Raw genomic sequence first — 27,700 nt, 5'->3', positions numbered from 1 at the left:
TTCGTCCACCTCTTGATTTAAGACAATCCATGGCCCAAATTGCAATTATCTTATAATTACAATTTCAGTCCCTTAAGTTCAATTAATCTTTTTTAGTCACAAAAATAATTACTAATTAATTCTTGACTAATATTAATTAAACAATATGATTTCTCCTTTAATATATTATTCTCATAATATATTAATAAATCATATTTAATCCTTTCTCTCCATAATTCATCCTATCAAGTTGCTTTGGTGAAGGCAACCCAAAAGGACCATGCACCATCAGGTCAAGTACATACCAAAATATTTATGGACTTAGACACTAATCCAACACTTAAGGCATCCAAGACCTAGATCTGGCCTCCTAGGGTCGTAATATCACACAAAACCACTACCTTTGCACCCATGCATGACCCTTTTTGCTCAAAAGGCCAAAACAACTCCTTAAACTTTGCATGGAGAGGTATAATGGCATAAAGCTTCCATATTTATGCCTCTACTACTCTGAACACCTCTAAATCTAGAAGGATCTAGCTTGGGGACGTCCAAATCCCACAAGACATCCTTCTTGGACCATAAACTCCATAAAAAGGAACATAAAGAGATCTATAAAACTAGAAGTCAAGGTGAGAACTTGATTACCAGAAAACAAAGAAGATGAAGCAAACTTCCTGGATCTACAACCTTCTCCTTGGACCTCCAACCTCATTCTTCTTCTTCTTCTAGACTTCAAGAACACTTTAAATCCTTCAATAAAGGCTCACACACTCAAAGAGAACACTAGGGTTTCGTGGGACATGTTCTGGACAATGGAGGCTACAAATGAGGTTGATAGAATGAGAATAAGATGCTTAAATAGGGCACCAACTCCTGATTTAGGGTTTTCCCAAAACCTGGCTAACTTGTCGAGTCAGTCCTCTGACTCGTCGAGTAGGTCACTGTAACGCCAAGAATTTAAAATAATTTTTCGCATTTAAAAAAAGACAAACTTCATTTAATATTCATAAAAACATCATTGTTTGTAATTCATTCCATAACATATGTAAAAACCCCAAGATCACATAATATAAAAATCCCGCGCGTGTGCACTGATCAGGCCGGCGCCTTCCCGCGATCCTCACTAGTACCTGAAACAAATAACACCAACACTGTAAGCATAAAGCTTAGTGAGTTCCCCAAAATACCATATAACACATATTAGCCACTCGAGGCTATAACTCTGTGGGTCCGTGCACCCATACTCTGTGAACCCTCAGGTTCTAACTCTGTAAACAAGCATAGCATAAATCACATAGAAGAATGTAGTGCAACACATAACATACATAGCATACAAATACTCTATCATATAGCTCTGGTTACCTACTCAAGGTAAAGTATAGTGAGAAGACTCACCTCCCGTGTCTCGATATCTCACAACCTGGGAATCCCTCGTGCCCGATTCTCCGAGCTCTAATCCGCCTATAACATCATAATGTCCCTAGTTAACACTTTATATCTCTAATGTTGACTATCCCTAAGAAGTCAACACAGGTCCGCTCTGGTCAACGGTCAACTTTGACCGGACTCGGCGAGTGCTAGGGCGACTCGGCGAGTCTACACGTTCTCACCAATTTTCTAAGATTCCCTTTCTACACGTCGAGTCTCCCCCTGACTCGACGAGTTCCTCCTGGAAGAATCGCGGGGCCACCCCGACTCAACTCGCCGAGTCTGAAGAACAACTCGGCGAGTCCCAGTTCGACTCAGACCACCTGTTAACCCTCTCTAACTCGCCCTGACTCACCGATCCAACTCATAACCCGGACAGGACCACTCTAAGGAAATCTTCAAGCTACTCGCCGAGTCTGTTCATCGGACTAGGCGAGTCCATGCCATGCAACCGCTCAAACTGCTTTCTAAGGTCAGATCTGCTCCGACAATTCACAGGTCTGGCCTTCCTAAACTGGTTCATCACGTAAAGCCCTCATTTCGGTGCTCATAATACACCCCATGACTCATAATTTATGTTTTGACCTAAGGCATAAGGATTCCAATCCAAAACCTCCATTGATTCCCGAAATGCTCAGGCATGGGACATTCTGGACTTCCAAGGGTCCCAATATAGGGTTCCAATTGCTTGGGGGAATAGGGAAACACTCAATCTAGCCACAAAAGGGTTCAATAAGCCCTAAATCCATATACACATCAACATAGAAGAATGCAACTCGAAAATATTACCTGAATAACGTTGCTCTGTGTCCCCAATCCTCAAAATGTGGCTTCTCTTGTTGTTCCCTTAACCAAGCCTCCTCCTTCTTGCAAAATAACACTTCCAAGATCAATAATGGTCTTCTACCTTGCTCCAGATGCTCACAATCGAATTAGGGTTTCTCTCAAAGGACTAGGATGAACAATGACGGCCATAAGGCCCCTTATATATGTCCCAAACCTGGACGGTTAGGGTTTCGCTAAACAGCGCAGACTCGCCGAGTCCATATCCGGACTCGTCGAGTCCAGTCGCGAACCCGCGATAGATCCGCGATCCTACTCGGCGAGTCTGAGCTCCAACTCGCCGAGTCCCCTCTTAAAACACCCAAAAAAATCATGAATATAACGATACCTGGAATTCCGGGCTGTTACAGTCACTTAACCCGCGACCAAAATCGCGCTCCTACTCGTCGAGTCACCCATCTACTCGACAAGTCACTCCCTTATTTGAGGTTTCCTTTCCTTTTTAGGCCTCCTGAATTCAGGGTGTTACGTTCCTACCATCACATGAGAGCCAAAAGAGCTTGGTTTTCTTGATATTCAACTGAAGACCCAATTTTGGGTCAATAACCTTAATGATGTCTAGCGTTTTGGCTACCTCCTCCAAATCTCCAATAAATATGACATCATCAATGTACAATGCATGTAGAAGGAGTTTGTAATTGTCTCTAATATTATGCAAAAACGGATGCAACACAAAGGCAAAAAGAAGTGGTCCCAAGGGGTCTCCTTGATCAACTCCAGTAGTAGACCAAATATGCATGTCTCCTAGATTTGTTGCTCTACCCACAAGAATTTAGAATGACACCTCAAAATAATGCGGATCTATAACTGTTTTTATTTTTTCAAAATATCTATGTTTAGGTAAAAAAGTAAAAAAAAAAAAAAAACTCTTGACGAAGAGGAGTAACCGCAAAGCAAATAGTTGAGGGGTTGAGGGACAGAATTTAAAAAAGGCGATGATATTATGTATTTCTACTTTCTCACCTCAAGAAATCTCTTGTTTCCATTTGAGTCTCAAGATTTGTTTAAAACGCATCCTTTCTCTCTTTCTCTCTCTTCCTCTCTTTGCTTTCTCTCACCGAAGGCTTCGTCTTTGTTTCTCTCTCCTCCGCCCTCTGCCTAAGCGTTTTCTTTCTCTCTTTTCCCAAAAGAAAAATAAACATTCGGCTACAATAGTAGAAGAAGAGCTCCCATCATCACTCTAATTGATTCCCCAACTTATCTTTCTGTTTTGATTTTTCTTACATAATATTTGAACTCCAATTCTTCTTCTGTCGATATTTTATCCAAATTCTTCCTCTTCCGGATCCACATTTAAGATTTCTTGCGCCACTTTCACTCAACCCGCAAAAATCTCATCGTTCATAGCGAAAAAACGAGGTAATTCTTTTCATTAAATCTTGTATAATTTATCAGCGTGATAAGGGTTATTGCATGTTTAATTAGATCTCAATTGGGTTTTGTTTGTTCGTTTTATTGTATTATCCGCAGGAAAATTGGATAATTTGAAGTTGGTGGCGGTGTATTAATCTGGAGTGAAATGCTAGGGTATGGTGGATTGTCAGGGTTTTACAACCTATTTTGGGTTTCTTGTGATTACCCATCTGGTTAACCTATTGAAACTGTGAGTTTTCCCTCTACTCCTTTGTTTCTTCCCATAGAGTTCCATATTCTTTGATGTTTTTTAGGGCTCGATCGTTTAATTGACCGAGTATCTAGTTTCCTGACGTGGGCCCCGTAATTTAAATATCTGTTATATGCGAGATTCTGCCTTTTGCTGTTCAAAAGTTTGCTTCTTAACTAGAATTGTTTATGGCATCGAGGTGCATGAAAAAGTCTTTCTACTGTTGACATTAGACACATAGGAGAGGGATTGATCTGCTATATGATATAAAAGGATATATTAAGCTGATAGTTTTACTGTGGTGTTTTCTAATCTAAGAAAATAAAATTTTGATATTATGAAGCATCCCCTAAAAAGATGTTATGAAGTGATGTTACATTGTTACCAATAGGACAAAATTTGCATTTTCATGTCCCACCCCAAAAAGGTGGGACATGGATTCTCATGTCTGTGTAAAAGACATATATGCCCTCATCATCCTCACAATCGAAAGTAGCCCTAGAAATCCAGTTGGAATGCATTGGATTCACTCTCGATCCCACATCTATGCAAAAGACATGAATACCCTCCAAAACAAAACAAAATTCTTGATTTGCATTAAGCATATATATAGTGTTGTTATACATAAGATTAACATGTTTTGCATATTTTTAAGGATTGAAAAGAGGATATGGCTCTTCACAAGAATGTTCCTCCCAATGAACCAGCTAGTGGGAGTTTAAAATCGTTGACTTTTTCTGGAAAGGTGAAGGAGAGAGGTCAACTTGTTGAGATGGATAATAAAAGAGGAAATGAAGGTGAAGCAGATATTGACCTTCGAGAGGTTTATTTTTTGATTATGCATTTCTTGTCAGCTGGGCCATGTCATCGGACATATGGTCAGTTTTGGAATGAGCTTCTTGAGCATCAGTTGTTGCCTAGAAGATATCATGCTTGGTATTCAAGAACTGGTGCTACAAGTGGAGATGAAGATGATGATGGCAAGTCTTTCCCTTTGAGCTACAATAAGTTGGTGGAAAGGTATCCTATCCATCTTCTATTTCTTTTAATTCAACTTCATTTTGTATATGAAGTCATCGGGCTAAAACCTAGAAAAAGTAATGTACTTCCATTTGTTTGTTTATGATTTGGGTTTCCTTCTATTATACCAAAGTATAGCTATTTTTTGCATTTAACTCTTCAATCATCATCAGCTATAATTGCATACAATAGTTCTTTTCAAACATTATTGTGATGGGTGATCCGAGTCTTGTTTAATTTGTGTTTGGTTAGGTATCCTCACATAGAGAAGGATCACTTAGTGAAGCTGTTGAAGCAACTGTTAAGTGGTGCAGCTTCATCATCATCATCATCATCACAGGGCATCATTGTAAATACTCCATTGAATGCTGCTGCTGTCCCTACTCTTTTGGGCACTGGCTCCTTTTCACTTTTGAATGGTATTATCTGACCAAATATGATCACAAAAAACTATAAATTTAAACCTTTTTTATTTTTTTTGTTTTTCAAGATTCTCCTATCTGGATATTTGATTGATAGTGAAAGAAACAATGAATGATTATTCAGGTGATGTGAAGAATAAGGAAGTGAAACGGGGCCCACCAGGGTTCATGAGGTGGCCTCATATGCAAGCGGATCAAGTGCGTGGGCTTGGGCTGAGGGAAATTGGTGGAGGCTTTGCAAGGCATCACCGGGCCCCATCCATCAGGGCAGCTTCTTATGCCATTGTCAAGCCATCCACCATGGTTCAAAAGATGGAGAATCTTAAGAAGCTTAGAGGCCATAGAAATGCTGTCTATTGTGGTAACTCAGCTTTTCAAAATCTTTATATATTTTGTAAAGTCAGTTATGAGTTTTATGTGTGATGTTTTATTTTTTTTCAGCAATATTTGATCGATTAGGGAGATATGTGATTACTGGTTCGGATGATCGGCTTGTAAAAATCTGGTCAATGGAAACTGCATATTGCTTAGCCAGTTGTCGTGGACACGAAGTGAGTAGTACTTAAAATTCCTTTTTTAACCCTTAATTTTAATAATTAGAAGTTGATTTATCATTTTTATGTTTCAAAATCAAATAGGGTGACATTACAGACCTTGCTGTGAGCTTCAACAATGCACTGGTTGCTTCTGCTTCAAATGACTGCATTATTCGAGTTGTAAGATCTCATTAAAAGTATATATATATTCATAATTTCATTTTGGTTTAGTTAACTTTTTTTTTTTTTTTTTTTTTTTTTTTTTTTTTTTGACAGTGGAGGCTAGCAGATGGGCTTCCGATTTCAGTCTTACGAGGTCACACAGGGGCAGTTACAGCAATTGCCTTTAGTCCTAGGCTGGGCTCCGTTTATCAGCTATTGTCGTAAGTTTATTCTCAAAAATTACATATTTACCCTTGTTTTGTTAGACTTAGATACGACAAAAAAAAAAAGGATTATCAAAATTCAAAAGGTGGAGTAAAATTACTTCTTTGCCCATATTTCATAACATTAATCAGATGTCAAAGAAACCCATAAAGATTCACATCCAAACAAACACCCCTTAGTTACTGACTGATTCCCCTATGATTTGAACAGAATGGATATTATCTGTAGCTTTATATGATGTTATTCTATTTTGATTTTGAATTTTGATTTTTTGTTTAGGTCGTCTGATGATGGATCATGTAGGATTTGGGATGCTAGGCATTCTCAATTCAGTCCAAGAATATACATTCCTAAGCCTCCTGAACCTCAACCTGGTTAGTAAATATTTATTTTTTATGATTAAATATTTTTGTTATAAATGAGTTACGTATGTATGTATACCTTTGTTTTGGTAGGGAAAAGCAATGGCCCATCAACATCAAATTTTGTTCCTCAAAGTCATCAGATATTTTGCTGTGCATTCAATGCTAGTGGAACTGTTTTTGTCACTGGAAGCTCAGACACTTTTGCAAGGGTATAATCGGGATTTTCAACTTCCTTTGTTGATTTAGATTCTGTTTGTTTGTTTATGTATGTTGTTTTCATTTTGTAGGTTTGGAATGCGTGTAAACCTAGCAATGATGATCCGGAGCAACCCAATCATGAGATGGATATTTTAGCTGGGCATGAAAATGATGTTAATTATGTACAATTTAGGTACAAATAAAATTTTCTAAACTTTTTTTTTTTTTTTTTTCATGGCTAAAAAAGTACAAATCCTTCTGTCTTTTGATGCAGTGGCTGTGCTGTGGCTTCTAGATTTTCTCTATCTGATGCTTCTAAAGAAGAAAACCTTCCGAAATTCAAGAATACATGGTACTCTTTTATTTTTTCTTTATAAAAATTGGGTTAAATACAAGAAAATAGCAATGTATGTGTATTGCTTTGTTTATTACAGAATTCTACTTACCTAAGTATAACAATATCATCCAAATAGAATGTAATATTCAGTGCTATATTTGGATAGAATATATCAAGTAGTATGTCCTAACAAGGAAAAAGTTTATTGATTTGTTTATTATAGCATTCTACTTGACCCAATTATTGCAATTTCATCCAAATAAATGGAAGTGATTTGCCATTTCTTCCATTTAGCTCTAAAAGATTTATCCCATTCCACACACTTTTGTTTGAGTATTCTTCAGGTTTACCCATGACAACATTGTGACTTGTTCCCGAGATGGAAGTGCAATTATTTGGGTTCCAAAATCACGTAGATCTCATGTGAGTGTGTGCTATTTTAAGCCTTCCAATTTTTTTTTTTTTTTTTATACCTTGTCATTTATGTGTTAAATTAAATGAAAGTACATTGGCATTTGTTGGAATTGTAGGGAAGAGTTGGAAGGTGGACACGAGCGTATCACCTGAAAGTTCCTCCACCACCAATGCCACCACAACCACCACGAGGAGGTCCCCGACAAAGGATTCTGCCGACACCACGTGGTGTTAATATGATTGTCTGGAGCCTTGACAACCGTTTTGTCCTTGCTGCCATCATGGGTAGGTTTAATGTATCTTAAAAGTTTCACCTTTGCTTTTTCCCAACAAACTGTTTTTTTTTTTTTTTCTTTAATATATAAAATATGCAAACAATGTTTTACCCTTTTCCATATTTTAACCAATTACCAGTAAAACATTGCATTTTATGATCCTAATGAAACTCTGGTTCATATTTTTGCATAAAAAACCGCTTTTTTTTGCATAGGTTGGGAAAAAATTAAATCTTGTTACATAAATGCACATTTAACCTTTAAAAAAGGGAAAATGCTAGAAATCCAGTTGAGTATTGTAAGCTTTCCATGGAAGCCATTTCATAATATTTAACTTTCTTGAACTATTCAGTATTAAGATAACTATTTGATCTCCTTTACAGAAAAGCCTGTAAAGAGGCATAAAATATAAGGTTTCTATCATTTACCCAAATATTAAATGGCTTTTATGAAAGTTCTACAGTTCTCAAATAATTTGGCTCTAATAAAAAACATTTTTTTTTTCATATTGGTTCTCTTACAAAATAGTAAAAACCATCTTTCTTAACATTTTGCTCAATTAGCTTCTATTCTAAGGTGGATCTATCTAGTATTTTTATTTCTTTGTATGCTGCATAATTCCTTGCTGAAGTTGTAAATTTTATGGAATAAAGAAGTCCCACTCCCACCCAAATGAGTTGTTCATTTCTAATGGATGCAGATTGCAGAATATGTGTCTGGAATGCTGTTGATGGTAGCTTAGTCCATTCTTTAACTGGTCACAGTGAATCTGTAAGTCCTTTGCACTTTGGAGTCAGGTTTATGAAAACATGGTAATATTATTGAAGGGTAGTATCGTAAAATAATAGAATAAATCAATAAATATAAACTGTAGTGCTTAAATGGGAACATAAATAAGGTGTAATGAGTTTTTTTTTTGCCTAAAAAGGTGTAACATTTGATACTGATAACATAAGTCCCTTAAAAAGAAACATACATACATATATATATATATATATATATATATATATATATATATATATATATATATATATATATATATTGTATAGAGAAACATATAAAAAGGGGCATAAAGTATGTTACTTTTCACGCAAGAAGTATTCCTAATTCAATAAGATAAACGTGTCTAATTGTTTTGTAACGATTGTGATATTAATTGTAGACTTATGTTTTGGATGTTCATCCTTTTAATCCACGAATAGCTATGAGTGCTGGATATGATGGAAAAACAATAGTGTGGGATGTGAGTACTTACTTACATCTTTAAAACTTTATTTATTTTTCATTTGATCTGTTTTACTAAATGATTTCATTTTGCTTAAAATTATTTATATATAGATTTGGGAAGGATTGCCTATTCGTATATTTGAAATCGGACGCTTCAAGCTAGTTGATGGAAAATTCTCTCCGTAAGTTGACAGCATAATCTGTGTCATGCATTCAGACATTTTTATAAAAGTGTACTTTGAAAAATCGACCCAATTATAATTTATAGCAATGTCATCCAAATCCAAAGCAATTTCCATTTGTTTTTTCAAAAAAAAAAATGAAAGTTGGGTGGATAAGATTTTCCAAAGTACAATGCCTTAATAAAAAGAAAGTTGAAAGTACATTGCTATTTCTTGCATTTAGCCCTAAAATAATGATCTATCTATATAAACGACTTAGCTGTTGTTTTCTTGTGAATTATTATTGTATATCACCAGGGATGGGACATCCATTATACTGTCTGATGAGGTTGGTCAGTTATATATATTAAGCACTGGCCAAGGAGAGGCACAAAATGATGCAAAGTATGATCAGGTATAAATAAATATTTTTTTTTTATATAAAATATAAATAAAAAGTCAGTTTTTATACTGACACTATATGAGGGTGGCAACCAGTTTTTTCTTGGAGATTACAGGCCACTTGTCCAAGACGCACATGGAAATGTTCTTGACCAAGTTAGTTTTCTTTTTTAGAAATACTTAATTCATTTCTTTAATAAAACCATGTAACTATCAAAAACCTTATAAAAACCACCCAACTTTCTAATTCTGTTATAAAAACCCTCCATCTCCATCTCCATCTCCATCTCCATCTTCATCTGCATCTGCATCTGCATGTTACATGTTTTTTTGGTCAAAATCATTAATTTTGGCAAGTAGAATGGAATTGGTAGAACTACTTTTGAACTCCACATGCTAAGTTAGGACAAGTATATGGTATGCTTTTGGAAAGTATTCAATGTAAACTTTTTTTTTGAAAATAATATTCAATGTATGGTTAATTCTAAAAAATTACATAGTTATTCAAGATAATAATGTAACCAACCGTGGGTTTTATAAATTTGTTGTTTTTGGATCTTAAATCTTTTATGCTTTTTGGTCCTAATATCCAGGAAACACAACTTGCTCCCTATCGAAGGAATATGCAAGATCTCCTTTGTGATTCAGGTTTGTTCAAAAGAGATTTGAATTGGTTATAATTTTATCTGCAACTTGTCAAATTGGTCAAATGATTTGAAAGTCAACCAAATTTTATTCAAGTTTGTACAACGGTGGCTTTATTTAAAAGTTACTAATAAGTTAGATGATTAATGCAAGAAATGAAATTTCTAAAATTTGAGAGTTACCCTTTTTCCATTTCTAACATTTAATAATTTCTAAAATTCTAATTTTGTTTTTAGGCATGATTCCATACCCGGAGCCTTACCAAAGCACATACCAACAAAGGCGGTTAGGAGCTCTAGGGTTTGAATGGAGGCCATCCTCTGTGAGGTTTGCTGTAGGAACCGACATCAGTCTTGACCAAGAGTACCAGGTCCCACCAATTGCTGACCTGGATATCTTAATGGACCCGCTTCCAGAATTTCTTGATGCCATGGATTGGGAACCAGAGATAGAAGTACAAAGTGATGAAAATGATTCCGAGTATAATGTGACCGAGGAGTATCGGTCAGGAGGAGAACAAGGAAGTTTGAGTTCAAATGCTTCGGGCAGCTTGGAATGCAGTGGTGGAGATACAGAGGATCAAAGCGACACTACTAGTATCCGTAGGTCTAAAAAGAAAAAGATCAAGGCAGAAGTAAGTCTCCATCTCACTTCCACATAGTATCATAGCATCCTTTTCCTGACATTTTTTTGCAATTTTTTCAGGTTGAGTTCATGACATCTTCAGGGAGACGTGTGAAAAGGAGGAATTTAGATGGTGAAGAGACTGCAATCAGAAACAATCGAAGCAGAAAGTCAAGATTCGGTCAAAAAGCTTCTAAAAAGAAGTCGTCTCAGTCCAAATCTTCAAGGCCAAGAAGGGTAGCTGCCCGAAATGCCCTAAGTTTTCTTTCCCGAATAAGCGGAAAAGCCTCCGAGGGAGAAGAAGAAGATGAAGAAGAGGAAGAAGAAGAAGAAGGCGGCAATTCATACGAAAGCTATTCAAGTCAGCAAGAAACCGAAGCCGGAAGTGAAGAAACTGAAATGTCGTTCGAAAATGACCAAAACGGACATTCAAAAGGTAAAGAAATCGCATCCGAAGACACGGGTATTCCCCAAGAAAGTCCGGAACCGCGTATTCCGACTGGAAAAAGACGATTGGTGTTCAAACTTCCGAGAAAGCGGTTGGTTTTAGAGAACAAGATAGATGATGTTGCGGGCCCGTCTTCGATAGATGAATTGAGTAAGGATTTTATAGGAAATGGCGAATTTGAAAGTAATGAAAACGGTTTATCGATGCAAAACATGAATCATTTAAGCCTTCTTGAAGGATATAAAGATGGAGATATTAAATGGGGAGGGGCAAAATCCCGTTCATCAAAACGTTCAAGAATCTCTGAACCAATTGCTAAATCATCGCCATGCCCCGAGGGCAATTTCGTCAATGAAGAACCGACATTCGAAAACAAGGAGGAGTTCACGGTTCCCACAAGTCCTTTCGATGTCCAAATTGAAAAGGGCAAAATGGTCAAGTCCGAGCAGGATAATGAGACCCATATCCTGATGCCGACAAAGTTTAGAATAAAGTCAAGTGTGCTTTTAAAAGACCAAGATTCTCCAACAAAACTAACAATTAGATCATCGGTACAAGAATCAAGAAACGGAGGAGAAGGTACAATGTTGTCTGACGACTCAACCTCGGATCTTCCGGAAACAAAGTTAACAAATTCAGAGGATATTCAAGAGACCCAAAAGCCCGATTCGCGGGATAAGATGTTTAAAGAAGTTTACAGACGGTCAAAGTCAACCAGGACAAGGGCAAATTCGTCAATTAACGGTGAAGCAAGTACATCTAACACAGACAATCAAAACGAAAGAATCGAGCCCCGAATCCATGGGACACGTAGGAATGTGAATTTGAGGGTTGTAGATGATGTGGATGTTTCTGAAGACACTTCAAGTAAAGAAAAGTATTCCACGGATGGAGGTGATGAGGGTAGGTTGAATTCAAGACATACCGTTGGATTAAGATCGACACGAACGAGAAGAAGCGTTGATTATAATCGGAAAAATAGGTCACCAGAGAAAAAGAAAACACATCAGTTAACAAGAAGCTCATGGTTGATGCTTTCGACTCATGAGGAGGGGTCCCGCTATATTCCTCAGCTTGGGGATGAAGTAGTATACTTCAGACAGGGTCATAAAGAATACATTGAGGGTAGCAATTCAAGAGAGATGGTTCCATGGAGATCACTGAAGGGAAACATAAGAGACGTGGAGTTTTGTAAAGTCAAAGATCTGGAATACTCAACACGTCCTGGATCCGGTGAAGGCTGCTGCAAAATGACCCTGCAGTTTGAGGACCAGTCTTCCAATGTTGCTGGAAAATCCTTCAAGCTGACTCTTCCGGAAGTTACCGGATTCCCCGACTTTCTAGTTGAAAGAAGCAGGTATGATGCTGCAATGGAGAGGGACTGGAGGTGTCGCGACAAATGCCAGGTGTGGTGGAAAAACGAAGGGGACGAAAACAGTGGGGAGTGGTGGAATGGGAGGATTGTGGGGGTGAAGGCTAAAGATGCTGAGTTTCCTGATAGTCCATGGGAGAGGTTTTCTGTTCAGTATAAAGGCGACACTGAAATCCTTCTGCATAGTCCTTGGGAGCTTTATGATGCTGCTGCTATGGTGTTGGAGGAGCCACGTATTGATGATCATGTTAGAAATAAGCTTATCCGTGCTTTGGCTAAACTCGAACAATCCGGAAACAAATCTTCTGAGGTGCGTGCTGGGGCATTTTCGTCTTTTGAATTCCTACTAACAATAATGTTAGACTGATTGGGTTTTTTCAACCTATTGCAGGATCATTATGGTGTTCAGAAATTGAGACAAGTATCTCAGTCATCAACATTTATCAACAGGTATGTTATGTATATATCTTTTCTAGTACACAAAAACAAGTCAAGTTGGTTAGGAAATGTTACAATTTGAAATTTGAATTTGTTGGTAGGTTTCCGGTGCCTTTGACACTTGATGTAATCCAATCGAGACTAGAGAACAATTACTACAGAAGATTTGCAGCAATGAAACATGATGTGGAGGTGTTGTTAGAGAACGCCGAGATTTACTTTGGGAGAAATAAAGATAACTCAATGAAGATGAGACGTTTATCAGACTGGTTTACAAGGACACTTTCGTCTTTGTAGCTTTCAATTTTTTTTTTTTTTTTTTTTTTTTTTTTTTTTTTTTTTTAAAAGCACAGTTTTGTAGGGGGAAAAAAGCCAGAGTGTTGCGAAATTGGTTGGTGGTTTTTACTTGTAGATAAATTATCATGACTTGTGAACCTCTAGGTTTTTTTTTTTTTCTAAAGGGCATTTGGCATTATGAAGATTGCTTTGGTTTCTTGGATTTTAGTAGTAGGAGATGATAATTGTATAGACCATAGACAGACAAACAAACAGACAGATTCTTAAAGCAATCTAACAGAAAGTCGAAACATTTCAGTCCATGTTACGGTTGTCATTGCTTTGCTTTGCTTTGCTTTGTGTGTTTAATTATTATTATTATTATTATACATATGACCATTTCATCCTTTGTATATTTTAGCAAACAGAAAAAGCGAAGAATATTTAGATTCTTATTAGTTATATAATTTTTGCTTTGATAAAATCAGATCTCACGGATTTAATTATCAGTAGAGCTTGTCTTCAAGTGATTTTTATTTTATATTATTATTATTATTATTATGGGGTGGAGGGGTTGAAGAGCATTTTTGATCTGTATTTAGATGGTTTTTTAATACGTCGAAAGAATAATCTTATTTGCAAAAATAGATCTTATTAGAGGCTTATATAATATTCTTGGTAATATGTCTATCATTATATTATGAAAAAGCTCCATGTATAGAAGTAAATTGAAAAAACACATCAACAATAGCTTGTTTGACTTTGAAAAGTTTATTTGATTCAATAAGGTGGTATTGTGGATGATGTTAGTTTGTGTTATGTTCACCATTGTTGCTTTTTGGTTGATAGGTATTTATAATGGGTGGTTATGGTTCTTGTATTGACAACTGCTACTGTTAGTGTACGATTTGGCAATTGTTATGATACAGCATAGCATGGTTATTCTTTGGTGGTTAGTGTATGTGTATTGCCAATTAGATTGAACATAGAAGATAAACAAACATATTCCAACTCCTAACAACCAAACCATTGAATAGTGAATATAAAAGATGAAACAATAATGCAAGGTAAGGTCCATTTTCATACTTACAAACCGTTGCCAATGCAGTGCAATGTTCATATTAATACTACTAAATAATACACCATTAATGGTGGTCATGCTTATGGTTACTTAGTATTATTGTCAAATGTCAAGCGACAATACACATTGGTTTGTTGATTATACAATCCGAATATGATGGTATGTATGTATGTTCCCATCACAAACAAAATGCAAACATTACACAAAATACAGTTAGATAGATGAACAAAATCCAACTTCCAACCTTCACCAATACAAAATATTAAGGGAGCTTCTAACCAGAAGAACACAACCCAACTTACTTATAACCTTCAATCTATCTTCTTTCTAGGCTCACCACTTATCAACTAACCTCCTTTAGGTTCTTCTTAGACCTTAACCGACTAGACTAGACTGGGAACATTACCAACTATAAATGTTGCTATTATTTTTGAGGAAATACAGTTACATTTTTACTATTACTATTATTATACATAAAAAGTATACAGCATATTGCAATGTTTAAGTTTTAATGCGCATCATATGATTTAGCTGAAAAAACCCCAAAAATAAACGTTGTTTAGTGATTTTTGTCTATAGTGCACTCACATTTCATTTTCCTCACACAATCTGGTTAAAGTGATTCAAACTCTACTAAAGCAAGTTATGATTAAAACAAACTAACTTTAACTTTTCGACACCATTTCATAGATGAAGTGATTCAAACTCACATTCCTCCTAATCATACATTAGTCATCATTAGGATTAGGATCACACTTAAAAATGTCACAAATTTTCATCCACATTTTCCAATCAATCATAAGTTTAGTTTGGTTCCAAAAAAACCTTTAAAATTCATACTGATTTCTTGTCTCTCAATCCCTCCACCTATGGCCACAGTTGGGATTGCAGCACACGAAAAACAATGTCATACCTTCTTCCCCTCTTGCAGTTGCCTGACATATAAATAATAAATAAAAAAACACTATTAGCTATTTGTAAATAATTTTTCTCTATCAAGATTTAAGTTATGCTCACATTAAGTCTTTCTATTGAATCAAAAAGAAACAACACCTTAGTAAGAAAGGAAGCATAGCATAGAGCATATACTGTGTGAGTTTAAAAAAAAAAAAGAAAAAAAGTGTTTGTTAATGTTAATACCTGGAAGAAAACAGCCTCTCCATGACCACATTGAGCACATCTAACTGCTTTAGTGCGGGGAAGAGTTGGATCAGCAGCAACATCCTGCAAGACTTGAGTTCTCTCCCCAACTGTATGGTGTACCTCATTTCTGTACACACAGTTGTTATCTGCAACCTCCTGTTTTTAATTTTTAATTAGTGATCTGAATGAACTTTCAAGAGATTAGAAAGGGGCATCCTTGCCACTTTTGTGTTTATCTTGTACTAGTCACACAGTTTAATGTCTTGGGGTTTCATAACTCGCTATAAGTTTTGATTATGCAAAGGAAACAGTTTCAGCTCGAAAATTCAACGTCTTTCTGAAACGCCTTTCAAGACTGATACACATTTTTAGGGTTTCTAACAAAAAGCTTTTTTCGACTTGTTTAAGTTACAAAAGATACAACGTTTACGACATACGCGAAAAATATTAGGGTTTGCAAAAGGTAGTTGCATGTCACCTGATGATCGCAGTTGCGGCAAGCATAGAGGAGGATCTTTTGGTCTTTATCTTCTCTAGGGTAGAGAATGTTGTTGCTGCGAGTTCAAATTGTTAAAAAAACAAACTCAGACATTTACACAAACAGTTGGTGCTCATGTGTGGGAACGAATATTGCGACTTGACTTTAGGATCAATGACAAAATGATCATAGAAGAACTATAGTTACCATTCTCGGCAAAACTTCATGGTACTCATCTTGGCTAGATTTGTGGTAAAAAGAGGTGATCTTCGAAATTTATCTCCTCTCGCTCTGAAGCAGCACCTGGTTGAAGTTGGGGTGAGTGAATGATTTCAAAATGGGAACCGGAGAATGAGACGATGTAATTTGGGGAACCGGTGAATTTCGAAATACAATTTTATTTTATTTTATTTTTTTCTAAAAGAATAATGTAACTGTTGATGTGTTTTGGGTTTTAACCCATATTTTAGCAACTCTAAATAAGATAAACAAATTCAGCCGAATTTAATACCAAACAAAAACACTAAAAACTAGTCTAAACAACCTCATAAAATTTCAATAGATTCAACATATTAAGCAACACATAATAGATAAAACTTTAACATAAAAGATTAAACAAATTTCAACAGAAAACCAACTTCATCAGATTAAACAAGTTTCAATAAAGTAAACAAAATCCAAATTTCAAATTCATCATTCATGGCTTGTATAAAATCATAATGAGCAAACATAACAATACAATACAAATCAAATTTCAGCATAAGTTGTAAGTTGCAAATAGATTTCAGCTTCATAGGTTGTAAGTTGCAAACAAAAATCACTCAAATCAGATTTCTGATTCAGGGGTTCAAGAGAGAGGTCGAGAGCCTGAGAAGGCGAGGACTTACTAATGCGTCCGGATTCGAGAGCCTGGCCGATCTTCCTTATGAAATTGAGAGAAGATAGGTTAGGTTAGCGATTCTTTGTGCCGTCTTCACGGATCGACTGGCGGTAGGTTAGCGATTTAAGTGCATGCGGCGTGCTTGAAAGGTTGAGAGAGTGAAAAAAAAGAGGAGTGTTGTTCCTCCAAAATACCACATACCAAACGTACAGTAAACATATATTGGGCCCCGCCCGGTTTCGGACCCCGTCCGACATTGAGTTGAGCTCGGTAAAATGGGCCCCACCCAATCATATAATAACATATATCAAAATAACACTTACACATGCAATAATCACAGAGATACATAGCATATAGATATCCATCAGGTCCCACCCGCCATCGGGCCTAAGCCCGGAATACATAATAACACAAGCACATGCAAGAGTCACAAAGACAACTAGCATACTAACAACATAATATAAACATGGGCCGACCTTGGTGCCTTAGACCCGCTAAACCCGATAAGGAAACTTACCTTGAATACAAAAAGGTGGTTGAATGGATCTCGACTTCGAATATCGACTCAACTCAACCCCTAAACATAAAAGATTTCCTTAAGTTCAACACAAAAAGCCTAGAAGCCCGCCCCTTATAGGTCAAACTTGGTCAACGACCAAAGTCAAAGTCAAAGTCAACAATCCGAGTTGACTCAACCCGCCGAGTTCATCCATGAACTTGCCGAGTTTATCTATCAGTCTGCAGAGTCGGGGGAAATCGGTCCAACTCGCCGAGTTCCTCCATCAACTCATCGAGTTCACCAAAAATTCAACATCTTAATACATTAAGCCGTCCTTAATGAAACTAAGAGCTTCATGACTTAGATCTTAACTGAAATAGCCTCAAGAAGGGTAAAGTTTCCATCTTTACCCCTAAGAACCACCAAAATGGGTTTAAAACCCAAACCTAGGCTTAAAAAGGGTAAGGACTTAATCATTAAGCACTAAATCACCAAAGGCTTAACCCCAAACTATAAATCTGGCCCTAAGAGCTTAAATACCACATAAAGTTTCCAACTTTACCTTCAAGTATACAAAGAAGAAGCTCAAATGCTCAAAAGAAGCTATAAGATGGACTCAATGAATGCATGGAGCCCTTAAGACCATAAAGTTGGCACCTTTATGCCAAAATAGCTCAAGAGGACCATAGATATGGAAGAATAGCACTTGGGACGTCCTTCAACCCCATCAACCACCTAAACAAGGCTAAAAGCATCAAAACTAACCCAAAAAGAGATCTAATCAAATATTGAGCAAGGTTAGAACTTTATACCCGAAATATGCTGGAAATGATGCAAAGAATCAAGATCTTGAAGGTTCTTACTTGAATTACCACCTTGCACCAAGCTTCTCTTTCTTACAAGGGCTTCAAACACACCAAAACACACTCACAAAGAGCTCACAACACTCAAAAAAGGCTTTATGTAGCACCTGGTTCCTGGTACATAAATCTTATTTGAGTATTTTCCATTTTTTTTTGCCTTGGACTCGACGAGTCATAGGTCCGAATCGTCGAGTAGAGACGGGACCCCGGGACGCGTTTAAGTTGGTGACTCGACGAGTCCATATTCCGGACTCGACGAGTCGCCGCTGTTGGATGAAACCCTAAGTTTCAGGGGTTTGCACCCTATTTAAACAACATATCCACCCCAAGCCAGCCCCATTCCCCCCCCCCCCCCCGAGCTTCCAACCCTCGTTCTAAGTTGTTCATTGAGAGTTTGAAGCAATTGTTGTGTGTTCTTGAAGGTTTTGAGGCAAAAGGGAAGTAGATCAAGAGGAAGGGAAGGAATCCAAGCATCTTTGTGCTCTCTCAGCAGTTCCTTTGAGGTATAACCCGTTTCCCCCCTGTTTCTATGCTTATTACTTCATTTAAGTCATTCTTGAGCCAATCCCCAAGCTTGTAAGTGCAATATAAGTCGTAATAGGTTGATTGGCCTTTAGATCTAGGCAAGATTGAGCTCCAGGAGCTCAGATCTGTTACCTTTATGGACCCATGTTGCTTGTTCACCCTAGATCTACCCTTTTGAGGCATTTTGAGCCCTAAATCCCTCATTGGTGAGTATCTACACGTAAAGTTACGTGTCATTCATGCTCTAGGAACCCAAATCTGTAAATGGCATGGACTGGAATCGAGCAAAATCGCGTATATAGTGATTGCATGGCGACGACTCGGCGAGTCGTTCATCAGACTCGGCGAGTCTGCTCGCGAGTCTTCGAGTTGTCCCCTTTTCGTAGAGTCGAGTGTGAGCAGTGAGTCACGGGGTGTGACTCAGTGAGTTGGAAGCTGAACTCATCCATGGAGGAACTCGGTGAGTCAATGCCCTGACTCGGCGAGTTCAAGGCAATCTCCTTAGATCAAGAACAGACTCGGCGAGTTGTTCATACAACTCGACGAGTCGCAGCATAAGTGTTCATCGGATGAAGATGAACTCGACGAGTTGTTCATACAACTCGGCGAGTAGGATGAAGGACTTGAATATTAGTTTAGAAGGAGAACTCGTCGAGTCATCGCCTAACTCGACGAGTAGAAACGGGATTCGGGACAATCGTCTGGGTAGGGACTCGGCGAGTTGGAGAGCCAACTCGGCGAGTCGGGTCAACTGAAAGTTGAATCTGACTTTGACTTAGGGCATGATCAGGGGTAAAATGGTCATTTTACCCAAAGGACAATTAGCAGTGTTTGATTGATTATGTTGTGGGATTTGCAGCCGGAGGATTTCCGGAGCAGCAGCAGTAGCAGTAGACAGTCAGTTCCCGATCAGATCAGCAGCTACTTTGAGGTGAGTTTGTAACGACCCAATTTTCACGACCAAAAATTTTGTTTTAAAAACATTACTTTAGCAAATATTAATAACTAAAAACATTGTCTGATCAAATCATAACACAAAGTGAACCATGTCTAAAAGCCAATTCATACATTCAATCAAAATATCAGAGTACAAATCCCAGTGAAGCTCGTAAATGCGGAAACCGGAGAGTGTGTGTGTGACATGCTGCTACCGCGCCGGCTCCTTTCCCCTAGCTGAGGAGGTACCTGAAACCAAAACTGAAAACTGTAAGCACAAAGCTTAGTGAGTTCCCCCATCGTACCACATACCATACAAACACGTAACATACATACTACCAGGCTATTCTTGGGTGCCTGACTACCCGGTACGACCGTTCTGGGGTGCCGTCCTACCCGTGTCAAGCCATTCTGGGGTGCTGACTACCCATGTCAAGCCATTCTGGGGTGCTGACTACCCATGTCCAGCCATTCTGGGGTGCTGACTACCCGTCGGTCCTAACAACCGACCACAGGGACTAGTCCCCTCATACTACCTCTATCGCATATAACATAACAAGCCAGCATGCAAACATATCATCATATACTGTCAGATGTATCTGGGGTGTCTGACTACCCTTCGGTCCTAACAACCGAACTCGACTACTATCACATACAACATATCATGCTAGCATATAACATATCAGGTAGTAGTAAACCTAGATGATATCACAAAGACAATCATCTATCATACGTCTCCTACTGGTGGGTCGGCGTTGTGGCCTTAGACCCACCGCTACTGGAAGGTAACTCACCTCGAAGTAGCTGCTGATCTGATCGGGAACTGACTGCCTACTACTGCTGCTGCTGCTCCGGAAATCCTCCGGCTGTAATTCCCACAACATACTCAATCAAACACTGCTCACTGACCTTTGGGTAAAATGACCATTTTACCCCTGACCATGCCCTAAGTCAAAGTCAGCGTCAACTTTCAGTTGACCCGACTCGCCGAGTTGGCTTTCCAACTCGCCGAGTCCCTATCCAAACGACTGCCCTGAATCCCGATCCTACCCGTCGAGTTAGGCGACGACTCGACGGGTTCACCTTCTTAACCAATATTCAAGTCCTTTATCCTACTCGCCGAGTTGTATGAACAACTCGTCGAGTTCATCTTCATCCGAAGAACACTTATGCTAAGACTCGCCGAGTTGTATGAACAACTCGTCGAGTCCATCTTCATCCGAAGAACACTTATGCCGCGACTCGCCGAGCTGTATGAACAACTCGCCGAGTCTGTTTTTGATCTAAGGAGATTGCCTTGAACTCGCCGAGTCAGGGCATTGACTCGCCGAGTACCTCCATAGATGAGTTTAGCTTCCGACTCACTGAGTCACACCCCGTGACTCACTGCTCACTCGACACTACGAAAAGGGGACAAACTCGGAGACTCGCGAACAGACTCGCCGAGTCATATGAACGACTCACCGAGTCGTTGCCATGCACCCACTAAATACACAGATTTGCTCGATTCCAGTCCATTCCATTCACAGATCTGGACTTCTAGAACACGAATCACACGTAAAGTTTCCAACTTTACGTGTGGATATTCACCAATATGGATTTTAGGGCTCAAAATGTCTCAAAAGGGTAGATCTAGGGTGAACAAGAAACATGGGGCCATAAAGCTAACAGATCTGAGCTCCTGGAGCTCAATCTTGCCTAGATCTAAGGGCCAATCAGCTTATTACGAAATAATTTGCACATACAAACTTGGGGTTTGGCTCAAGAATGATTCACATGAAGTAATAAGCATAGAAACAGGGGAAAAACGGATTATACCTCAAAGGAACTGCTGAAAGAGTGCAAAGATGCCTGGATTCCTTTCCTTCCTCTTGCTCTACTTCCCCTTCTTCCTCAAAACCTTCAAGAACACACACAATAGCCTCAAACTCTCAAGGAACAAGCTTAGAACGTGGGTTGGGAGCTCTGGGGAGAGAATGGGGGCTGGCCTGGGCGGATAAGTCCTTTAAATAGGGTGCAAACCCCTGAAACTTAGGGTTTCATCCAACAGCTGTGACTCGCCGAGTCCAGGATATGGACTCGCCGAGTCACCAACTTAAACGTGTCCCGGGTCCCGCATCCACTCGGCGAGTCGGACCTATGACTCGCCGAGTCCAAGGCTAAAAGAAAGGAAATACTCAAATAACATTTACGTACCAGGAACCGGGTGCTACAGAGTTACCTTCCAGTAGCGGTGGGTCTACGGCCACAATGCCGGCCCACCAGTAGGAGTCGTATGTTAGATGATTGTCTTTGTGATATTATCTAGGTTTGCTACTACCTGATATGTTATATGATAGCATGATATGTTATATGAGATAGAAGTAGAGATCGGTTGATAGGACCGAAGGGTAGTTCAGACACCCCAGAAATGTCCGACAGTACGTGATGATATGTTTACATGCTGGCTTGTTATGTTATATGCGATAGAGGTAGTAGGAGGGGACTAGTCCCCAAGGATCGGTTGTTAGGACCGATGGGTAGTCAGCACCCCAGAATGGCTTGACACGGGTAGGACGGCACCCCAGAATGGCCGCACGGGTAGTCGACACCCCAGAATGGCCGTACCGGGTAGTCAGGCACCCCGGATAGCCTGGCAGTATGTTATGTTATGAGATTATATGGTATGTGGTACAGTGGGGGAACTCACTAAGCTTCGTGCTTACGGTTTTCAGTTTTGGCTTCAGGTACCTCCTCAGCTAGGGGAAAGGAGCCGGCACGGTAGTAGCATGTCACACACACACTCTCTTGTTTCCGCAGTTACGAGTTTATTCTGGGATTGATACTCTGATATTTTGATTAACCGAATGTTGTGGTTTTTAATTTGGTTTTCGATGTGAAGTAGTTCAACTAAACAATGTTTTAATTGTTAATGTTTTCTATGTAATGTTTTATAAACAAAATTTTTGGACGTGAAATTTTGGGTCGTTACACTTTAGGGTTTTGAGATTAGGGTTAGGGACTATGGAGGCTAGAAATGAGGCCAACACCTGGGACTTAAGGTGTTTAAATAGGGTGCGAAACCCTAATATTATGGTTTCCCCCTGAGCGGCCAACTTGCCAAGTTGAGGCACCTCAACTCGTTGAGTTGCCTCATAAAACCCCGCGGTCAAGACAATTTCTACTCGACAAGTTGAGGCTTCCAACTCGCCGAGTTCTCCAAGGAGAATATAACAATTGCAAAGATAAATTCATACCGAGAACTAGGCGTAACAAAACCACATCTTGTATCAATGATGCATGAATTTCAAATATTAGTGTTGCTGATTTCAATAGAGTACATACTAGATGTAGAGCTAGACACCTTGCCTTTAGCTTCTCTCACTTCTTGTAGGTACTCGTGGCAACTTCTCATATAATGTCCCTTTTGGCCACAATGAAAGCACACAACTTCTTTCAGATCACTGACAGGAGGAGCATCAAAGTTGACTTGTCCCTTTGACTCACCACTAGACTCTTCAATGTGGGATTTCCCTTTCCACATGTGTTGAGAATAAGCCTTCCTTTTCTTCCCTTTTCCTTGTTGAATAGTCATGACTGGGGCACTTGCATAACTGTTTGAATGAGACTTTTTCATTCCAACTTCAACAATTTGCAATAGACTATGGAGCTGAATTAATGTGGTTTCAGTATTGTTCAAATGATAAGTTAAGATAAAATGATCATAACTACTTGGCAAGGAGTTGAGAACCATATCAATGGCATGATCCTTGTCGAAATTCACATTAAGCTTCTCTACTCTCTCCATGTGTCTCTGCATCTTTTACACATAAACACACATAGACTCTCCTTCTTTTAATTGACATGCCATTAGGGTCTTGACGACTTCATAACACTCTTCCTTTGCTTTCTTGTGGAACATTTGAGCAAGATCCAAGTTCATTGAATAGGGCTAATAGTCCTTATAGGACTTCTGTAGATCAAGTGCCATGGTTGCAATCATAATGCAAGCAACCTTCGTGACATCGTCAATGTGTTGTTTATGTTCAACTATTTCCTCAGGAGTATCAGTTGCTTCATCAATTTTAGGAATAAGATTTGTGAGAACATAGTCTTTGTTCTCATAGCAAAGTTTCATCTTAAATTACACATCCAATCTATGTAGTTTGGACCAGTAAGCTTGTCTTTTGACAAAATTGACAACATAGTGAAATTATGAGTGGGTGGAGGAGGAGGAGGAAGATCACCATTCCTAGGAATCTAAAATAAGAGATAAAGATTTTAGTTAGTTGATTCAATCCTTAATATTTTAACCCAATTTAATATCTAAGGCTAAGATCCAAAAATACAATTTGAAATAATAAGAAGGATGTCGTAATCAAATTGCGAATTTATTTTAGGTAGGTAAAGCACTTCACCAATTCCACTCTATATGAAATTCCTAGATCTTTTGAGATTCATTGAACTATTCAATGACATGTTTAATCTCAGATTATGCTCTTAGATTTGTGACTGGGATGTTGAGAATCACAAATAATGTGAATAATAATGCGAACCTACTTGACACCCTCAATGTCGTTTATGATCTCACGTTGACGTGTCGGTTAACCACAAAAGCTCCATCAACAACCATAAACTTTGAGTTTGTTCCATAATTTCGTCTTTGTAGTCTCAAATTAGTGTGTTGGTTAACCACACATACTCCACTAATGACATAAAAAAAGAAACAATATGCATTTTCATGGATTAGAAAACAATTTCACAATTTCCCAAAGTAACTAGAGTAGGATTGTGTAGAATGCTCTAGTACTTATACATTATACTTTTAATGTGATTATTGTCATATCAAAACCTTTTGGCTAACGACCATACATCACAAAAAGAAGCGATGGGTGAAAGGCAAACCCATTCAACGATCAATTTATATGTCATTTCCTTATATCTCTCTTATAGTGCGGCTTCGTGAATGAGGCATATTCTTGATTTGATTGACTTTATGTGTGTGTGTGTGCGGGTATATTTTAAAACCTTTAAAAAAATAGAAAGTTTAAATTTAATTATCTTAATTAACCTTTAATTAATTAATCTTTTAAACCAATTGAGATTTAATATTTATCTTTTAGTTAAACAATTAATTAATTGTATTAAATCTTTTAAGGGTTAATCCATTATCTTTCCTATCTTATAATTAAATAATATTAGTTTCGTTTTATTACTTCCTTCATTTTTGAATTGGGGTTTCATGATTATAGCTAGTCTTAATGTTCAGATTTTAATCAGATAAAACAACAATTAATGACTAATATATATCCTAGAGTTCGGAAAAGGCAAGTAAATCATGAAACCCTACTACATCTTACCGCGTGTCACACCCTATGATTGACAGGTTTCTTCAGGTATCGATTTCCAATTTCATAATATGCACTCATAACATAAAATCCTAGGTTCTGACACCACTGATGAGTTTTCTAGGTTACAAAAAAAAGATTTTCACAAAGGATTTTAATCATAAACACTTATGAGTACACGCAACCTAGAACACTATGACATTTTAGCTATTTATAGCAACATACTTTATGAAACAACGTCTAACCTATTAAAATCAAAATTTACTAGGGTTAGAATCATACGTTTAACAAAAAAATGATGCAAGAAACTCTCTTGTAGATCTCCTTGGAAAGACTAGCTCTACTAATGTGGTAGCCTCTAATGTGACACACCCAAAACTCTAGGATCGATATTTATGAGAAAGGGAAAGGAAGAAATCCGATTCTTGGTTTTGTAGGGGTAAATGATCAGTTTTTCAAAGGGTTATGACCCTTTATATAGTTGCTAGATAACTCTGAAACCCTAAATTCGAATATTAAAATAATAGTATTTTAATCTGATTCAAATAAAGTTTCCTTATTTGATTCAGGAGGCTTCTAGAACTCTTTTGGACACTCCTTGAAACCGTCCATAGCAAAGAAGAATCTAGAATTTCCTTCCTTGCACAACTATTGAACAATTGAAAATTTTAACCCTTACACCCTTTAATTAATCTAATTAACACAAAATTAATTCCAATTAATTCTTTATTTATCAGAAACTATTTCTAACTAATATATTAATCATATAATATATTAATAAACCATTTATCTCTCTCTCTCTCTCTCTCTCTCTTTCATAATATAAATCCAAACCATTTTCTGGTTTTAAGGGAAACTCAAAAAAGACTTTACTTTGATTCACTAAGATGATGCCAATTTAATTAAGACTTTAGACAAATCCATCATAAATAACATTTGGAGTCGATTGAAGTGTAGAGTCTTCATAAGCTAGCGACGAAGATGTGTTTTTCATGGATATTGTAGACGAAGAGGTGATTGATTGGATGATGCCAACCGGCTAAAATGAGGAAATTGATGAACAAGTAGAGCTGCAGAAGTTAATGGATGACGAAATACAGGAGTTGAGTGAACAATACAAAAAGTCAGAAATCAACACAACAAGCCAAAAGTGCACTACTGCCCGCATTATTGTACATGTCATTTTGGAATGTCAAGTTTTCAAATTTACTAAGCCTAAATTTGAAACTCTAGAACTGAGGGAAGACCAAGATTCAAAAGATGAATATGAGAAGTTTGTCAACAACGAAATGGAAATTGAAAAGGCAGTTGAAGATGCGAAAGAGGACATGAATATGAAGGATAAAGAGAGTACGGGTGCAGTTGGAACTAGTTAAGGAGTAAAAGGAAAATATGAAGAGGTAAAAGTTCAAAGAAAAGGAAAACATGAAAAAAGAGTTTCAACTTAAAAGAAATGATTGAATTGAAGCTGAACAAGGAAGTATCCCTCTCAACCCACCACGTAGACCGGAAGGAGTCCAACTAACGAATCCTCAAAAAGAAGCGTTTCTGGGAGGCATTCCGTGGTTTGGTTTATCACTTTACTTTTATGTTTTCTCTTTATTTTTAATTTTTTGTATTTCTATTGGTATTTATCTCATTTATATTTTTTTGGTTAATTTTTCAGCCTGATCATTTGTGCAGTAAAAATACTCACCACAACGTGGTAATCCCATTACTGAACCCTAAAAACACATTCACTTTTTACCATTCCTCCAAAAAAAACACCACGGAGCTGTGCATCTCCGAATCCTAAAGATCTTGCTTTCAAGTTTCCATTTTTCTTGTGTTAATGTTTAATCAACTTCGAAGGTACAATGACATGTAGAGGAGCTCGTAACCAGCAACATAGGAGAAACAAGATGACCCAAATGCGCCTCCATTGCACCCATTTTACCGATTCTGAATAAATATATCTGAACAATTGACACAATACAATAACCTTTTTGGATGGCTACAAAGGAAATAAATTTTGGTTTCACCAACAAATGAATGGGCACAGTTGACTGGAATGGGAATCATAGATCGAGTAAGACCTTATCCTTAGAAGATTTTTGTTGGAGACGGGTTTACATTTTCATGCAAAGGGTGGTGGAACCTATTTCACATCTGTGAACTGTTGTACAAGGAGTTGTGTATTGAGTTCTTTTCGACAATTATCTTTGATGAGAATTACGAAGATGTCATAAACCGGAGAGCGTTTTCATTCCGGCTTAGGGGCAAATCCATCAGTGTAGCATCGAGGAGCTTGGAGTCCGAATTGATATTTATAGTAATGATATTGAATTAAATACTCTCGTATACAATTTAACTAAAACTTATGATTTAAAGTTTTTGGGACCAAATTCCGCACTCATAATTTCAAAATAATGTAAAGGTTTAAAAATGAATTTTAAAGGATAACCTAATTTATACTAGAAAGTATGATAGGTATTTCATGTCACCCTTCATGAAAGGATGAGGCTATTTGGATTCGAGGAGTTGGGAGGGTCTTAAGCATTTAACCCAACACATAAACAGTGGGGG

The 27,700-nt window shown here is 37.8% G+C and overlaps 2 protein-coding genes across 2 annotated transcripts; one reads left to right on the top strand and one right to left on the bottom strand.

The window, feature by feature from the left end:
- The first annotated feature begins 3,274 nt into the window (after positions 1-3,274).
- On the top strand, positions 3,275-13,726 carry LOC145057732 (WD40/YVTN repeat and Bromo-WDR9-I-like domain-containing protein). The gene is made up of 24 exons (XM_079005611.1): positions 3,275-3,612; positions 3,724-3,856; positions 4,512-4,876; positions 5,129-5,295; positions 5,423-5,659; positions 5,740-5,849; positions 5,937-6,014; positions 6,111-6,217; positions 6,501-6,595; positions 6,677-6,795; positions 6,874-6,977; positions 7,059-7,136; positions 7,466-7,544; positions 7,652-7,820; positions 8,511-8,581; positions 8,973-9,053; positions 9,149-9,219; positions 9,517-9,613; positions 9,697-9,756; positions 10,194-10,248; positions 10,482-10,879; positions 10,951-12,999; positions 13,081-13,139; positions 13,229-13,726. The coding sequence occupies exons 3-24, from the start codon at positions 4,527-4,529 to the stop codon at positions 13,422-13,424; spliced, it is 4,830 nt and encodes a 1,609-aa protein (XP_078861737.1). The 5' UTR covers positions 3,275-3,612; positions 3,724-3,856; positions 4,512-4,526; the 3' UTR covers positions 13,425-13,726.
- Positions 13,727-15,144: 1,418 nt separating this feature from the next.
- Positions 15,145-16,470, bottom strand: NRPB9A (RNA polymerases M/15 Kd subunit). The gene is made up of 4 exons (XM_079005610.1): positions 16,313-16,470; positions 16,106-16,181; positions 15,625-15,783; positions 15,145-15,419 (listed from the first exon to the last, which is right to left on the bottom strand). The coding sequence occupies exons 1-4, from the start codon at positions 16,339-16,341 to the stop codon at positions 15,339-15,341; spliced, it is 345 nt and encodes a 114-aa protein (XP_078861736.1). The 5' UTR covers positions 16,342-16,470; the 3' UTR covers positions 15,145-15,338.
- Between the last annotated feature and the right edge of the window lie 11,230 nt (positions 16,471-27,700).

The sequence above is a fragment of the Lactuca serriola genome, chromosome 6 (assembly GCF_051521515.1).
Source record: "Lactuca serriola cultivar US96UC23 chromosome 6, Lser_US96UC23_V15, whole genome shotgun sequence".
NCBI lineage: Eukaryota > Viridiplantae > Streptophyta > Magnoliopsida > Asterales > Asteraceae > Lactuca > Lactuca serriola.
Note: the sequence above shows the minus strand (reverse complement) of the source record. Positions and strands in the feature narration are given on the sequence as shown.

Coding starts and splice junctions, on each gene's coding strand:
- LOC145057732 (XM_079005611.1), top strand. CDS start 4,527: ATGGCTCTTCACAAGAATGTTCCTCCCAATGAACCAGCTAGTGGGAGT. Junction 5,660..5,739: donor TAGAAATGCTGTCTATTGTG/GTAACTCAGCTT, acceptor ATTTTTTTTCAG/CAATATTTGATCGATTAGGG. Junction 8,582..8,972: donor TAACTGGTCACAGTGAATCT/GTAAGTCCTTTG, acceptor TATTAATTGTAG/ACTTATGTTTTGGATGTTCA.
- NRPB9A (XM_079005610.1), bottom strand. CDS start 16,341: ATGAGTACCATGAAGTTTTGCCGAGAATG. Junction 16,182..16,312: donor ATGAAGTTTTGCCGAGAATG/GTAACTATAGTT, acceptor TTGAACTCGCAG/CAACAACATTCTCTACCCTA. Junction 15,420..15,624: donor GAGAGGCTGTTTTCTTCCAG/GTATTAACATTA, acceptor TTTATATGTCAG/GCAACTGCAAGAGGGGAAGA.